Genomic DNA, 14,363 nt, shown 5'->3' with positions numbered 1-14,363 from the left:
CATCAATTATAATTGCATACTGGATTTGTTATATGTTCTACATCTGATTCTCCAACTCCTTTAGGTCCTCAATCGCTTCTAACGTCAATGGAGAGTTCAATCCATGCCACCTAATCATCCAGTCGATCGCTTCTCGATATATGGCACAAGCCTCCTCCTTCCGGCCTTGAGCCCAGTATATCCGAGCCATGCTATCTAGAGCTCTAAGCCATACCTTATAGTTCTCTGGAATATTCAGCCTGACTTGTTGCAAAGTCCAGTTTCCAAGCTTCTCAGCGTCCTCAAGTCTGCCTTGGTTTGCGTATGTCAAAGCAAGGTCACTCTGTGCCTCCAATGTATCCTTGTGATTTTCACCAAGTACCTCAGCCATAACTTCTGCCGTCTTCGTCAACGTCTCTTCAGCATCATCCCACCTGGCTGCCTCGATGTAGACTTTTGATAGGTCCCTTTGATTTTTGAGTGTTTCCCTGTGCTGTTCGCCTCGTTCTTTCTTGTCTATTTCTACTACTTCCAACATAAGTCTTTCTGCTTCATCGAGATTCTTCAACCTTCTGTGGCTGAAGGCCAACTGCACAAAGCCCTCCATCGTCATAGAATCTGTTTCTCCAAACACCTTCTTACAGCCCTCAATGAATTGGACGCTCGCTGCCTTCGCTGCCTCGTATTCTCCAACCTCTTGGTAGGCCACGGTGAGCCTTCGCATGGTTTCGAGAGTCTCACTGTCCTCCTTCCCCAGAACATTTATTTTCTGTTCTACCTCAGCTTCAAAATCTTTTACTAGCTGCTCAAATTGATAGAACTTGTCCAGCTTAGTAGAACCAGCGTCGTCAGAATGGTCTGGCTTATCCCTGACCTCATACCTTGGAGATTTGATCAGCCTAGTAAAGACTTGAGCATCTTGCCGGGGTCTCTCAGCCCAATCAATGTCGGAAAAGCCAAGGCTGCTATCAGGCGTCTTTGTGTTTGCTTCTGGAGTGTTCCAATCTTGATCTCGGCTCAATCGTGCAGCATTTGAGTTTGCGTCTTCGTCCTCGTCCGAAAGGGATGGCAAAACAAACAGGGCAATCTCTTCCATATGCTGGGCCAGATGGTCCAGCAGACGGCTGAGAGCGAGCTGACTTGTACACAGGACGCACTCCATACGATAGTCATCGTCAAGTGGCCTCTCGCTCATCTCAAGGAATATAGCTAGTTGACTGGTCGCAGACTCAGTATGGCTCTTTTTTAGATGATCAGCCATTGAGATCTTGTTATGAAAGCCAACATGGCACTTCTGGCATTTCCATTGTCGTCTGTGCATTTGCATCTCGTGGTAGATCCAATCATGACGTGTTGCGTACATCTTATCCGGGTTGGGGCAGTCGTCGTATGTACAGGTATAAGGTCGCAAATCTCGAAATACATGACGCCTTAGACTCTGTTAGCATCCATATATGCCTCGACATCTCGAAATCCTTTTTTCACTTACTTCCAAGACATTCTGGATTGTATTGTGGCTGAGTCGAGCATTACATGGCAGAATGGACATTCCACTTGATCCTCTTCGAATGCTGCTTTCGGAATATCGGGAACCCGAGCGGATTGTCGACCCCCAACGACAGAAGCGGTGTACACAGTTCTGGGCCTCCCAGATATTGTTTTCGTTTCATCAATTACTGACTTCGCTACCGTAGAAAAGCTCTGTACAGTAGGGACCGACGTCAGTGATATCGGCGTTTCGAGGCCCATATCTCTACTCAAGTCCACACCTCTAAGCGGAATGCCTGGCTCCTTGTTTGTGACTGAAGCACTCTCTTCAATATCTTTGCTAAACGGATGTCGCTCCCAGTATCTCAGCTGTTCTCTCCTTCTCGTGTTTGCTCTAGCGAGACGTGAGATGATGTTATGGCTGTCATCTTTCTTTTGACCGTTCTCTCTTGACTGCAAGACATCCTGGCTGACGATCGGCTCGTCTTCCCATGTTTTATAGGCCTGAGCTCTTGGTGACTGTGATGGGATGTTTTCTGGCTGTCCCTCACTCTCTGACTCATTTTCTGATGACTTGAACGATGTTACCCATTGTCGGTGCTTCTCTTCTACATGGGCATAGTCATACTTTTCTATCAGCGAAACCTGGCGATTCTCATTCGTAGACTTCAGATATCTTCCCGATAGTCGTGGACGGCGCAGTAATGCATCAAAGTGATACAAAAGCTTTATCTGTTCTTGAATATGGGCCATCAAGAATGTAATCTTTGGAGGCCTCTGCTTGGTGGTTAGGCGCTCAGTTGAGGCATGGCTATCTTCCGAGCTGCCGGACGAGTACTCGCTATCTGAGCCAGAATCCGAGCCACTTTTGGACTTGGTCTCCAATCCGAAAGTATCTCCAATCTTCTGGGAAGCAATTGGCAAAGCTCCAAACGTTAGTGTCATTTACAAAAAGTGTGTAGGCGCATGGATTTTCGAAGCCACATACCTGCTTCTATTTGATGGATCAAGCGGTTGAGTATCTGAACCACATTCCTATTGAGACCATCGTCATGACGGAGGACATCATCTAAAGAACCTCGAGTTGAGGCCGGAAGTGTGGCCCTGTTTTGCTCGCCCCATACCTTGAGTCGTCCGTATCCATCGAGGACTTTTTCAATACTGATCTGTTTGAGTTTGACAGCCTGGCAGTTCTCGTCAGCTAGAGCAAAAAGGAGTTGGGAGTATTCATTGATGCAAGTTCCAAAAGTCTCAGCAAGCGATTGACTTTGGTAAGATTCTTGGCCATGTTCTGACGAAGACATTTAAAAAATGCTTTTAACCTATTGGAAGCACCAGTATCTCTGAACGTCTGAATCTTCGCAGCATGGCTGAAACCAATACATCCGGGGTGAGCCTCTGTCAAAGTGAGGCTCGGAAGCAACAGTCTCGCCTGCTGTATGGCACTTTAGATCGAGGCGGGGTAATATGGCATGACACCCATTAGTGAGATTTGCGGCTGAAGTCAACATGCATTGAGCGTATCACGGTCACTCATTCGCAACCTCGTTTCTGTGCGGCATTAATTTCATTGGGAGACCAATCCCAGACCCCGAACCTTATGTCAGGGTAGTGCAAACGAAAACGGTCTCGTGCAAGCACTGGAATTGAAATCCTTAAAAGTGTAAATTCGTGGCGGAAAACTTTATATCAGTACGCTACCATCTCTTATCGACTATATCGCATGGCTCAATCATTGCGTTTTTTGCGCACCAGACGTTCCGACAATGGAAGCCGCTGGCTTGGTTCTCGGTGCGGTATCTGTTGTGCTCTATGCTTTTGACAACTACGAGAGATGTCTGAGTCAAGTCAAAGACTATTGGAAATATCAATCGACACTGCAGACGATACGAACCCATGTCTTTATCCAAGGAGAGCAATTGAACGTCACACTGAGTGGCATTGGTTTGACAAGGCCTACTCGCCAGGAACTAGAAGAGCATTTAACGGAGATCTATACGAAGGGAAAATGTGATGAGTTCATGGCGATCATTGACAGGATGGAGGCCTTATTAGCAAAAATGATGGCCAGCTTGGATGTCGATTCTTCGGGCAAGGTATATCGCCAAAAGAACTGTTGGGGCATGACTGACGGATTTTATACAGCCCAGATGGACAGACACCGCTCCCGAAAGAGCAAATTGGGAATGGCGAAGAGTGAAGCGAAGCTTCCGTCGCAAGGAGCGCCAAGCCTTTATCGATGAACTTCGATACTGGAACGAGTGTCTCAAAAATGTTTTTGAGAAGACTGAGATACCTTCAGATGAATCTGACCAACTTTCGGAAAGGTTACAGGCCCGCTACAACCAAAGAGAGTGTGACAGAATCAGAGAGAACGTACGTTTGGTCCACAAAGCTCTTCAGTCTGTTGGGTGGACTTGCCATTGCGCTGAGCATTGGGGAAGCATACGCCTTTGCTGGCATATGGAGAAGATCATCACATCCGAAAAGCTAGACTTTTGCTTCTCATCATGTCAAAGTTCGATGTCTTGGAAGTCAATTCATATCAGAGTGGAAGAAAAGGACAAGCTGAATACACAGTCGCCAGGCAGTCAACGAAGTATCTCGCCTGGAGTCTCCCCTCAGATATCTCATACGTCATTACCAAGAAGGCAGAAGTTCAAAGAAATACTTGGCCTATCAAAACAGGCGCCGGAGTGCCTCTTGACGCCGGACACAGCAGGTAAGTTTTCAATCTTCTTTCTCAGTAAAACTAGCCTCCTATACAAGTCTATAAACTTACTCGTTCCACCCAGTCACTGCGACCTCATCAGCTGAAACATTAGTCTCCCAAGAAATAACATGCATGTGTCAGTTCATCAATAACTTTCAAGACGGAAAGCGGGGCGTAGTGCAACTGTCCGATGATGATAAGAGGCTAGTTATCTTGGAAAACGTCGACAACGCAAAGAAAGCCACAAAGACCGCCGTTCATCTCGAGACGCTACTAAGACCAAAGACGAATCCGGTACGACCGTCACATCTTGTACTCTCACGGAAGCAGAGGCTTGCTATCGCTGCAGCGTCCAGTTGGGCAGTGTTGTACCTTTGCGGTTCACCATGGCTTAATGATGATTGGGATGGGAAGAACCATCTCCAATTATTCTTGGAGGAGGCGCAGGGCACCGGCCCAGCATCCTTACAGGCAGACTATCCAAGTATCTCACAACTATTCAAGCCGATATCACAAGGATTATCCTCAGAACCTATGAACCCCGTCACAGACTTCCAAAACTGCCAAATACGCAACAAAACGCTGTTCAGTCTGGGCATCCTACTCATTGAGCTATGTCTGAATAAAACCCTCGACCAACTCCGCCGCGAACTTCAAGCTAACGACTTCGCTGCTTCTCTCGATGTACTCTCTCCAGAGCCTAGCGATTTCGAGGTTGCGAACAGACTGACGGAAGATATATACTTGGAGGCAGGACATTCATATGGATATGCGGTGCAAAGGTGTTTGCGGTGCGAGTTTCCAGGACGTGATGTCACAAAGGATTTCAAGTTTCAGCCGTTTCGCCGACACTTTTTCAATGGGGTTGTGGCGCCTATCCAGGCGACTTTTGAGATGCAACCGGCTTCCTTATTGAATCACTAATAGTAGCTTTATTCTATTGATGTAGCAAGAAGATATCATATTCCATCCAGGTTGGCAACAGAGAAGTCGCCCTTTGATGATTAGGGTGTCAAAATAACCTACTCCAAGTACTCCTCCAGCAACATGCAAGGTCACCAAATTATGCCGTCTCTTGTGCTTTCTTCGGCCAACTTTTCTGTCACCCTGACGCCCAATAGTGGAGTTACGTTCAATGACTCACTATTTCTAGAAGTAGAAAGGCCCCGAGGCCATTGGGTGTCAAAAAACCAGATACGTAGAGAAGAAAATAACTCAGCCAGTTTGCCGCACTTTAAAGGGGAATACTAGACTGTAGATTTCTGTCGAGTCAGAGCATAGAACGCGTCTTTTCCGATCGAGAACAAGTGGGGCAGTAACTAGCGCATCAGCCAGTACAACACTTGAGAAGACAGCTGTTCATTAGAAAAGCTACCCTATGACGGAGCAACAGCAAGGTGACTTTTGCTCTTCAACAGCAGAACCTCGACGTCTAAGCATTTGAGCACTTGCTAAATCTTGTTCTTCTTTTTTTCTTTTCATTTCTTCTTCCCGTTTCCTTTTAGCCATTATCCATGCTTGGTTATGGCATAAAGGTCCAAGTGACAGTTCCTCCAACCAACGTTCCCGTAGTCTTCGTCCAGATTGCCTGTTCGTACCGACCTGTTGACACGCAAGCACATTTCCCTTGCGTCGCCAAAGACTTTATAGCGAGTCAAGGAGAAGAAAAGTTATCGCGACTGTGGTTTCAATGATATCTAAACTCGCGATAGATGTTCTGGAAGGATGGATTTGAGGAGAGCAAGAGATTGCGTGGACCAATCTAGTGACTGATACGGGCACTAATTTTCAACAAGCAAGGTCGCGTGGCCCAATGGCAAGGCGTCTGACTACGAATCAGAAGATTCTGGGTTCGATCCCCAGCGTGATCATTTTTTGCCCTCCATCACCTCAATGCTTCGGGTTTATGTTTATTTTTCAGACCACAACATGCCAAGCAGGTTATTCTCAATATTCTACATCCATTTATATGTTCATAGTACAATATTCCTAGCATCCATAATGATTCTCATTCATTAAACAATTGTGCCAAACGCCCGCTTTGTCTTAATCACATTATTCCCTTCGTCGCAAAAGCTTCACCTTCATCTTCTTTAAACGCCTACTCTCAAACGTCTTCGTAACCCTCCAGTTACTAACAATCATAACAAAAACAAGCAAGAAAATGAAAATCGCGCCTATCAATGGCACAATCAATGCAAACACCGTCAAGAAATAGCTGGCGTTTTGGAACGCCTGTTCCTCGACTAACCCATCAACACCCAATCCTACTTGCATCGCCGTGAGCGCAATCACGACGTAAGCTAGGATACCTGCCAGTACTGAAAAGTTGTCGCGGATGAGATCGCCGTAGACGGTGTGAGATGCGACTCTCGAGTAGCCGCGTAGCAAATATCCCTTTCGGAAGGCGTAGATCTTGTTGAGTCTGCTTAAGCGCAACTCTCCGTACCAATATCGTGGGTTCACGCGGTCGTAGCGATGGTTTTCGAGAACCTCTGCGGCAAAGGCTTTCCATCCTTCCCAAGTTACCTCTTCTGGGAGTAAACCATACTCTTTAGCGATGCGAAAGTCACTCTTGTACGCTATGAGTGCGGTATATGAGAAGAGAAACCCTCGCGCTGAGGTATCAAGGTTGCCTTGTGTCGTGTCGTCAAGATGGGCTGTGTCGCTGATGTTGGCGGCCCAGAAGCTTGGGTCGAGCAGATACTTTGGCATAGGCTTGAGGAAAATGCGATTCCTCCACCAAACCATGTGAAGCTCAGCTTGCTCACTGAGGACGATATCTCGAGAGATGAGCCTCTGGTGATGAAGTTGACGAGGGGGCATCAAGCGGCCACACATCCAGAGATATTCTTGCACATCGGTCAGACGCGAAACTGATAGTTCTCGCTCTAGAAAGTTTGGATCCGACGTCGGTGTCACGATGTCATCGTTGAAACGAGCACTGGCTGGTAAGAGGTTGGTGAAATCCTCCTTCGCCGAGGAACTAGTGGTGCCCAAGAAGTCCCTCTCTAAAATGCGAACGGTAAACGGTGGAGGCGGACTAGCCATGGTAGGCATGTAAGATCTGATATTGAGCTGACGTCCAAGAATATGGTAAGGAGGAAGACATAAATAAAGCGCCCCCTCCCTACTGTATCGTGATGACAATCATTCAGCTCGTGTGATAAAAAGAAAAGAGTGGAAATTAAAATGCACCCTTACCAAGCAAGGGTCACAGGGCTGGATGCTGGCTAAGCCATGATCCCTGGTGGACTAAATCGGTTTTAAGAGGCCACGATTGGACCGTCTACGCTTGAAGGATCTCAGCGTTACACTCGGGTAAAAAGGATTGTCCGGGGGGCCATTCATGGAATCCTTTGCGTTGGGACAATTGTCAGCTCGCAGTTTTGTCAGTTTTCAACAAGTCGCGGAGCAGTACATTGTCCCTCCCGCAGTCTAATGCTTAACTAATTTCTCTCCGAGTTCTATTCATTTAGATAGCTAGGGTTATATACATACTGTGTAAGCGCGCGTTACGGATAATCCCGTGGTCAGCAAAGATCCAATACTTGGTGGATACACGGGTACAGTATCCTCCTATCACCCCCTGGTCTTGCCTAAGTGTTGGGGGCTGAAAATGAAACCAGCGGCCTCAAAATGAGTGGTGACAGAAATGGCTCTAAAATAAATCAGTCAGTTTACTTTGTATTCTGGGAGTTTTGTTATCTTTATTTCTTACACCCTTTATTTAGAAGTCAATCCGGATGCTACGCCCTCATCGGACTAGCAGCCTTGTGGTACCACTAAGCCACTCAGCTAAAATTAAGAGCTTGGCTTCCCGCTCCATCCTCTCCGGACCGTAAGCACAACACCAAAAGTTCCAATATTCATCATCCGGAGCTGAACATCACAACAAACATGTCGCTTCATCGCTCAGCAACACGGCGCGGCCCGCCTCCGTTGGCGGCTCCCAAGCCGAAAAAAGGTTACGAAAATGTCGAGCAGGGAGTCAAGCAGCTCTACCCCGACTCTTCGTCTGACAAGAAGACAGACATGGAGTAAGCAGATATTGTCATCAACAATTGATCGTTACTTAACACGTATAGTATTGTATTTGTTCCAGGACTGGGCGCTCACCCACTTTTGAGCTTCAAATCAACAGAAACAAATTTCAACTGGGCAAGTGATGAAGATGGTATATCTCGCGACTTTCAGAACGCCCGTATCCTCCTTTACCACTCCGAGTCATCATGGACTGGCGCCATAAAAGTGAAGCAGTTTCTGCACAACTTAGCACAGACGTTACTTGAAGGATTAAAAGTGAAGAGAGAGGTAGGTCTACAGATTGAGAATGGAGGTTGAGGTTAACCATTCATAGAATGCCGTTTTTCCGAGACCGATCACATTTATTGGACACAGTATGGGTGGACTTGTTATCGCCAAGGTATGAGCGACCTTTCCCAATTGTCCAAGCGTTTCTCACATAGACAGGCTGTCTGCATCGCTGCATCGCGACCAGACCTCTTCCCTGGCATGTTTGAATCCATAGCTGGCTGCGCCTTCTTTGGAACTCCTTTCAAGGGCGCTGAAGCCGCGTCATTAGCCTGTATGCTTTCTCATGTAGGAGAAGTGGTAGGAGCTTCAACAGCGTCGAAACTCCTCGAGCTCATGAGACCTGACGATGAATACCTGAATGAGCTCAGAAAGGAGTTTATTCGTCTTGCAGTCAAGACCGACCCCAAGATCCAGTTATACGGCTTTTATGAGCAACAGCCTACGACTATCAAGGACTTGTCCGGAATGCCTCAGTTTCTATCAGTCCTGAATATTCCACTCCCCAAAAAGGTTGGCGAGTTTGTCACACGAGAGTCTGCCGTCCTGGACGGTGTCATGGAAACGATGGGACTATCCGCCAATCATCGAGACTTGGTCAAGTTCAAAAGTTCCAAGGACGACCAGTACATGTTGGTGCGAGGTCCCCTGAAACGTTTGATCAATGGTTCAGGTCTGCGCGTCAAGAGCCGGCACAACGCAACACGTCATGTGGACCAAGCACTCGTCAACCAAGCAAGAAGAGCACTGGAAGGTGCGTCAGTACTGAGGAAGAGAGAGGCTATCAAGCGTAACACGACAACATCACCTTGGTTCGCCAAGGAACCTGAATTTATAGGTTGGCTCTCCAAGCCCAACGATGCGGAAGATACATCACTCGTCAAGAAGTGCGATTGTCTATGGGTTCGTGGTCGCGACGGCCGTGGTAAGACAAGTGCTGCTTTGTCTGCCATTGAGAAGATTGAGGAGTTGTCCAAAGAAGATGAAGACGAGGCGGATGTTGAGAACGCAGAGGAGTCTCATCGAGCCTCGTCACAAGTCTACCTGGCTTATTTCTTTTGCGACAAAACAGCAGACTATAGTACAGCCGAGGAACTGTTGAAGGCTCTCATCCACCAGATCATTTCCAAACAAGAGTTGGCTGCAATACACGCCAAATTTCTGCTCAAGAAGAAAGGGCGTGAGACTGCAGCTTTACTCACCGTCGAGAATCTGTGGCAGGTACTCCAAGACATCCTTACGGATGACGTGTTTATCGGGGCTCGGATGTACTTTGTCATCAACAATTTGGAGACTATTTCTCCAGACGCTGTCTCGACAGCGACTTTGTTGAGTCTTATAAGCTCCGAAATCGAGCACGATGGAAGTGGCAGACGTCCACTTGTACGATGGATGTTCACGAGTGGCCAGTCCTGGGAAATCGATCAGGCGCTGAGGAAGCCTTTAATCCGTCTAGTCGATCTCGAAGATGAGAAGTACGGCGACCAGGTTCAGCTGGAGTTACGCAAGCATGCGCAGAAAAAGGTGCAGGAGTTGGTGCAACACAAGAAGTACAGCAAGGCTCTAGTGTATTTCACCAGCAGTGTCATCGGTCAGCGAGCCCAGAACACGCAATGGATCGACATCACATGCGATTCTCTTGAAGACTTACCGCAGCATGACAACGACCTCCAAGTCCGTCGTCTACTCGAAGGTGTCCCGCAAGAACTGGACTCGCTTCTCAATGCTGCATGGCAGGATGTCTTGGATAAGAACCGATCCAAAGCTGGCGAGATTAAGGAGATGCTGCGTGTGCTTGTTCTCACGTATGTGGATCCGACCGAGTCAGAGCTTGGCCTTCTTGCTGGATTGCAATCATCGAATGAACAGGTTTCAGAGCTGCACGAACTCATTCTCAAGTGCAGGCCTTTGATCGTGCTCAAGACGAACGAGGGCTCTATTGAGCCTACTGTATGCTTCGCCTTCCCTGTGGTCAAGACCCATCTTCTTGAGAATGCTCATCGACTACTAGGTCTCACAGAAGATGACATCAAACTGCAGCACGGAATTCTCGGTTTCCGTGCATTCAGTCACGTCATGGAGACCTTCGGCGACCTTCCTGATGAAGATGTAGAGGAGCTGCAAGAGGACGCGGATCAGGCACTCGATACTGTCGAAGAAGAACAGGATGAAGATGGATCAGGAAGTAACGCTGATCATCAAGAAGCCGAGGAGAATGAGAACGATGAGGGTTCTGTCGCGAATGAGGCCCAGGATAGCGATTCTGACGATGGCTCTGGGCCCTCCGATGGCGGGAATGAACAAGAAGAGTACGAGGAAGAAGACCCCGAGGCACCACGCCTGAAGGACATCGCCTTAGCCTACGCTGTTAAGCATTGGCTCGATCATGCCAGTCAGGCTACAGCTGAAATTGCCGAGGCGCTTAGCTGGGAAGAGAAATTCTGGGAGAAGGATTCCAAGATTCGACGCCGTTGGCTGACAGAACACAATCGGTTGACTTGGTCCTTTGGTTACTTCAACCGAGCCAGCCTCACTGGACTGCACGTCGCGGCTGCCATTGGCTTTAGAGGACTTGTCTCCGCTCTAATGGACAACGGATATGCTGAAGACATGCATGCGTACGATGACCTTGACAACCAACCGCTTCATTTCGCCGCATATCTTGGTCAATCCGAAAATGTGGAAGAACTCCTCAACAGAGGCGCCAATCTCGATGCGGGCAAAGAGCGGGATGCGGTGACTCCTTTGGGTATGGCGGCAGAGGTAGGAGACGTTAAGATCATGACACAGCTTTTGCAACGAGGGGCAGATCCAAATGCCAGCTGTTCGGAATCTGGAGCCGTGATCTGCTCAGCTATTAAGTCTGGAAACACCGAAGCGGTGAAGCTTTTGGTTGCTCGCAATGTCTCTCTCGTCACTCCGAAAGAGGAGGATGATGAGCCTGAGTCTGGAGACAAGGAGGAGGAAGGGAAGAACGAAGACAGTGATGGCGATGACGACAACGATGATGATGATGACAGTGGTAGCGACAGCGATAGCGATGACGATGGGGATGAAGATGACGATGAAGAGATTGTGAAATGTCCTCTCGCCCTGGCAGCCATGAGAGCCGACCTCTCGGTCTTTGAGTTCCTCATAAGCGAGTACTCAGACAAACTGCCCTCCTCAGAATTCGAAACTGCACTGATCAAAGCGGCAGAATGGGGTCGAACTGAAGCTTTCAAGCGACTCTTCAACGATTTTGAACAGTCGCTGGATGCCAAGCAGCAAGCTCTGGACGAGGCAGCAAGAGCTGCCGAAGGACATTGGGACATCGTTACCATGATACTTGAGAGATGTCCCGGTCTGAACTGTGACAAGGCTTTTCTCTTCACAGCTCAGGGATCTGACGGTGATGAGGAGTTACGAATCCTCGAGGCTATATGGGAGTATAGCCAGGGAGGCATATCCCCAGAGGCACTGGATGAATCGCTATACGAAGCGACTGACCACGAGAACAAGAGGACTGTCGAGTTGCTTTTAAGATATGGAGCCAGTGCCAACGCGACTGGTGAAGTGTAAGTGTTCCAAACAAACAAGTGATGAAAGACTTTGCTAACCATGGATCGAAAGATATGGCAATGCCCTCACAGCAGCAGCGTATGATGGTAATCACGACATTGTTACCATGCTTCTAGATGCTGGCGCTGACATCAACTCTGATGACGGCTGGGCTCTCCAAACCGCTGCGGAACATGCCCATATTGATGTAGTCAAGCTCCTCTTGGAGCGCGGCGCCGACGTCAACAAATTCACGACTCACGAGAATATGCCTGAACGTAGAGCCCTGCAAGTCGCCGTCGAATACGGCAACGACGAGGTTGTCGACATATTACTTGAACACGGGGCCGATCCCAATCTCGGAGGAGGTGATAACAAGTATCCTATCATCGGCGCAGCGAAGAAGATGGAAGAGGATATCTTTAAGAAACTCATCGCAGCCAAGGCCGACGTCAACGTTTTAGGTGGCTCAGATGATACCACGCCTCTTGTTGAAGCAGCGTTCTACCTATCCAAGGAATCGCTGCAGCTCGTCCTCGACGCCGGGGCGGACATCAACCATAAGGATATCTACGGCAACACGGCGCTGATGCTGGCGGCTGGAAGGGGAGAGCACGAGTCCGTGGAACTACTTCTCGAGCGCGGCGCAGACGTTCTGATCGTGGATCAGGATGGTAACAATGCTTTGCAGAAGGCTTTCACATCCGGCGATTACTTGACTACCTCGGCAGTGGTCGAGCATGTCTCCAAGCTGATGGATGCAATGAGAGTCTCTATGGAATCCGGCGATGCTGCTGTCACTGCGGTGGTTCGCAGTGTGCAGAGCAAGGGCCAGGAACTCAATTACGATGATCCCCCTGTGGAGGTTAAGGTTGAGAGCGCGAGAAGCTCTGTGTACGGAGGAGTACCACCAGAAACTCCGCTGGGAGCGTTCCAGCCTGCAATGTCTAACTTTCATTCGGAGAAAATTCCCGCAGACGAACCTCAGATTGCGCCAAGTCATGGTCATACTCTTCAAGAACAGATAAACAGACCCTTTATTACACCATCAGGACCTTCTGCCGACTCGGTCCAAGACCTGTACAGTCCAGCCACAGGCATCCTCGACTTTAACCCCGAACCACTATTCAAACGACAATCCGACCTCGGTTCCATGGCATCAGGACAAGCATCAAGTCCGATCCGAAGGAAGCCAATTACTGGTCCTCATCCGCCCACATACAGACCATACGTACCCGGCTCGGGCGACAATGTACGGCATTCAACTCCTCCTGGATCGTTAGCGAACGCTTTCCAGGCGTATCAGCCTCCCCAACAACAAACACCGCCTCATGAAACACAACCTGGGTTTTCACCACCGAGCTTCACGCCTCCAAGTCATACTTCGCCCGAGCCTGGGTTCGTGCCGTATGCGCCTGGTGTTCCTGGACAGCCCAGACCAGAAGCAACTAGGAAGTCATCGCGGACGTCATTTATGGGGATGAAGGTCCCTTGGTCGGATCACAATCGGTTTGGTTGAGGAATGATAGTTCTTGGGTATTTTTGATGAAGTAGATAGGAATGAATGAAGATTGTACTATGAATTGCTACATTTGATGCTCTCTACCAAATTCGATGTGCCGTGCGATCGCTTGGAGACTAAATATTATCCTCAATTTCTCGATCGACCGAAAAAAAGTCTGATGTTTCCTTCACTGCCATTCAATTGAGCGGCTACATTCTCGAAAGCTGACTAGGGGTCTGAAAGGCTCAGTTGTCGGCAATCCTCCAGCACCGAGTTTGAAAAAGTTCCTCCGCTTCAGCGCGATCGGAAAAAGCCAAGACCGATTGGCGGTAGCTGAGTCGGGCTTTAGAAAGGCCGAGGTGCGCAATATTTCGACAAGAACACCAAGAGTCCGTCAAATGAGTCACTTTAGAAGGAAGAAGGATTATGCAGTTAATTAAAAAATGGAAGGAGCAGATTGACGGTGAGCCATTTACCGATGATGCGAAATGCTGGACTGGAAATGCGAATGCTTTGCCGCTGTAGGTTATTTCTGGCTCACGGTCGCATCAAGCAGTCCAGTGATTTTGCTAGGCGGCCAAAACCATACGCGCAAGAGTCGGGCGCGAGTGTATTTTATGTACATCCATACTAATTCAAGAATCTTCCATTTCATCTAAACGATATCCAAGCATCTTGATTTACTCCGTGATAAATATGGAAGCTGTCGTCATTGAAGCTTTTGTCAGCTTGGTCGATTTGTAACGTTGAACCCAAAATGGTTTAGTGGACGTTGGCTTAGAAATGAAGATAACGGCCTGTCATGCAGTGAGCAACAATGGGACG

At 48.3% G+C, this 14,363-nt stretch overlaps 4 protein-coding genes and 1 non-coding gene across 5 annotated transcripts; 3 read left to right on the top strand and 2 right to left on the bottom strand.

Annotated features, from left to right (window-relative positions):
- Positions 1-6: 6 nt before the first annotated feature.
- B0J16DRAFT_348844 (uncharacterized protein) lies at positions 7-2,918 on the bottom strand. The gene is made up of 3 exons (XM_046128800.1): positions 2,456-2,918; positions 1,469-2,393; positions 7-1,409 (listed from the first exon to the last, which is right to left on the bottom strand). Exons 1-3 carry the CDS (start codon positions 2,769-2,771, stop codon positions 38-40), a joined length of 2,613 nt encoding a protein of 870 aa, XP_045978928.1. The 5' UTR covers positions 2,772-2,918; the 3' UTR covers positions 7-37.
- A 141-nt stretch (positions 2,919-3,059) lies between these two features.
- Positions 3,060-5,217, top strand: B0J16DRAFT_183258 (uncharacterized protein). The gene is made up of 3 exons (XM_046122666.1): positions 3,060-3,563; positions 3,613-4,189; positions 4,263-5,217. The coding sequence occupies exons 1-3, from the start codon at positions 3,234-3,236 to the stop codon at positions 5,102-5,104; spliced, it is 1,749 nt and encodes a 582-aa protein (XP_045978927.1). The 5' UTR covers positions 3,060-3,233; the 3' UTR covers positions 5,105-5,217.
- Positions 5,218-5,979: 762 nt separating this feature from the next.
- Positions 5,980-6,051, top strand: B0J16DRAFT_t303. The gene has a single exon. It is a non-coding gene; the product is annotated as a tRNA-Arg (tRNA).
- A 184-nt stretch (positions 6,052-6,235) lies between these two features.
- On the bottom strand, positions 6,236-7,231 carry B0J16DRAFT_274719 (uncharacterized protein; the record flags this gene model as incomplete). The annotated part of the gene is made up of 1 exon (XM_046123680.1): positions 6,236-7,231. One exon carries the CDS (start codon positions 7,229-7,231, stop codon positions 6,236-6,238), a length of 996 nt encoding a protein of 331 aa, XP_045978926.1.
- Positions 7,232-7,895: 664 nt separating this feature from the next.
- Positions 7,896-13,608, top strand: B0J16DRAFT_418056 (uncharacterized protein). Its single transcript, XM_046133732.1, has 5 exons — positions 7,896-8,220; positions 8,269-8,494; positions 8,541-8,606; positions 8,654-12,051; positions 12,107-13,608. Exons 1-5 carry the CDS (start codon positions 8,081-8,083, stop codon positions 13,551-13,553), a joined length of 5,277 nt encoding a protein of 1,758 aa, XP_045978925.1. The 5' UTR covers positions 7,896-8,080; the 3' UTR covers positions 13,554-13,608.
- Positions 13,609-14,363: the final 755 nt, after the last annotated feature.

Source organism: Fusarium flagelliforme (assembly GCF_020744385.1).
Source record: "Fusarium flagelliforme strain FIESC 12 MPI-CAGE-AA-0113 chromosome Unknown B0J16scaffold_7, whole genome shotgun sequence".
NCBI classification, from domain to species: domain Eukaryota; kingdom Fungi; phylum Ascomycota; class Sordariomycetes; order Hypocreales; family Nectriaceae; genus Fusarium; species Fusarium flagelliforme.
Note: the sequence above shows the minus strand (reverse complement) of the source record. Positions and strands in the feature narration are given on the sequence as shown.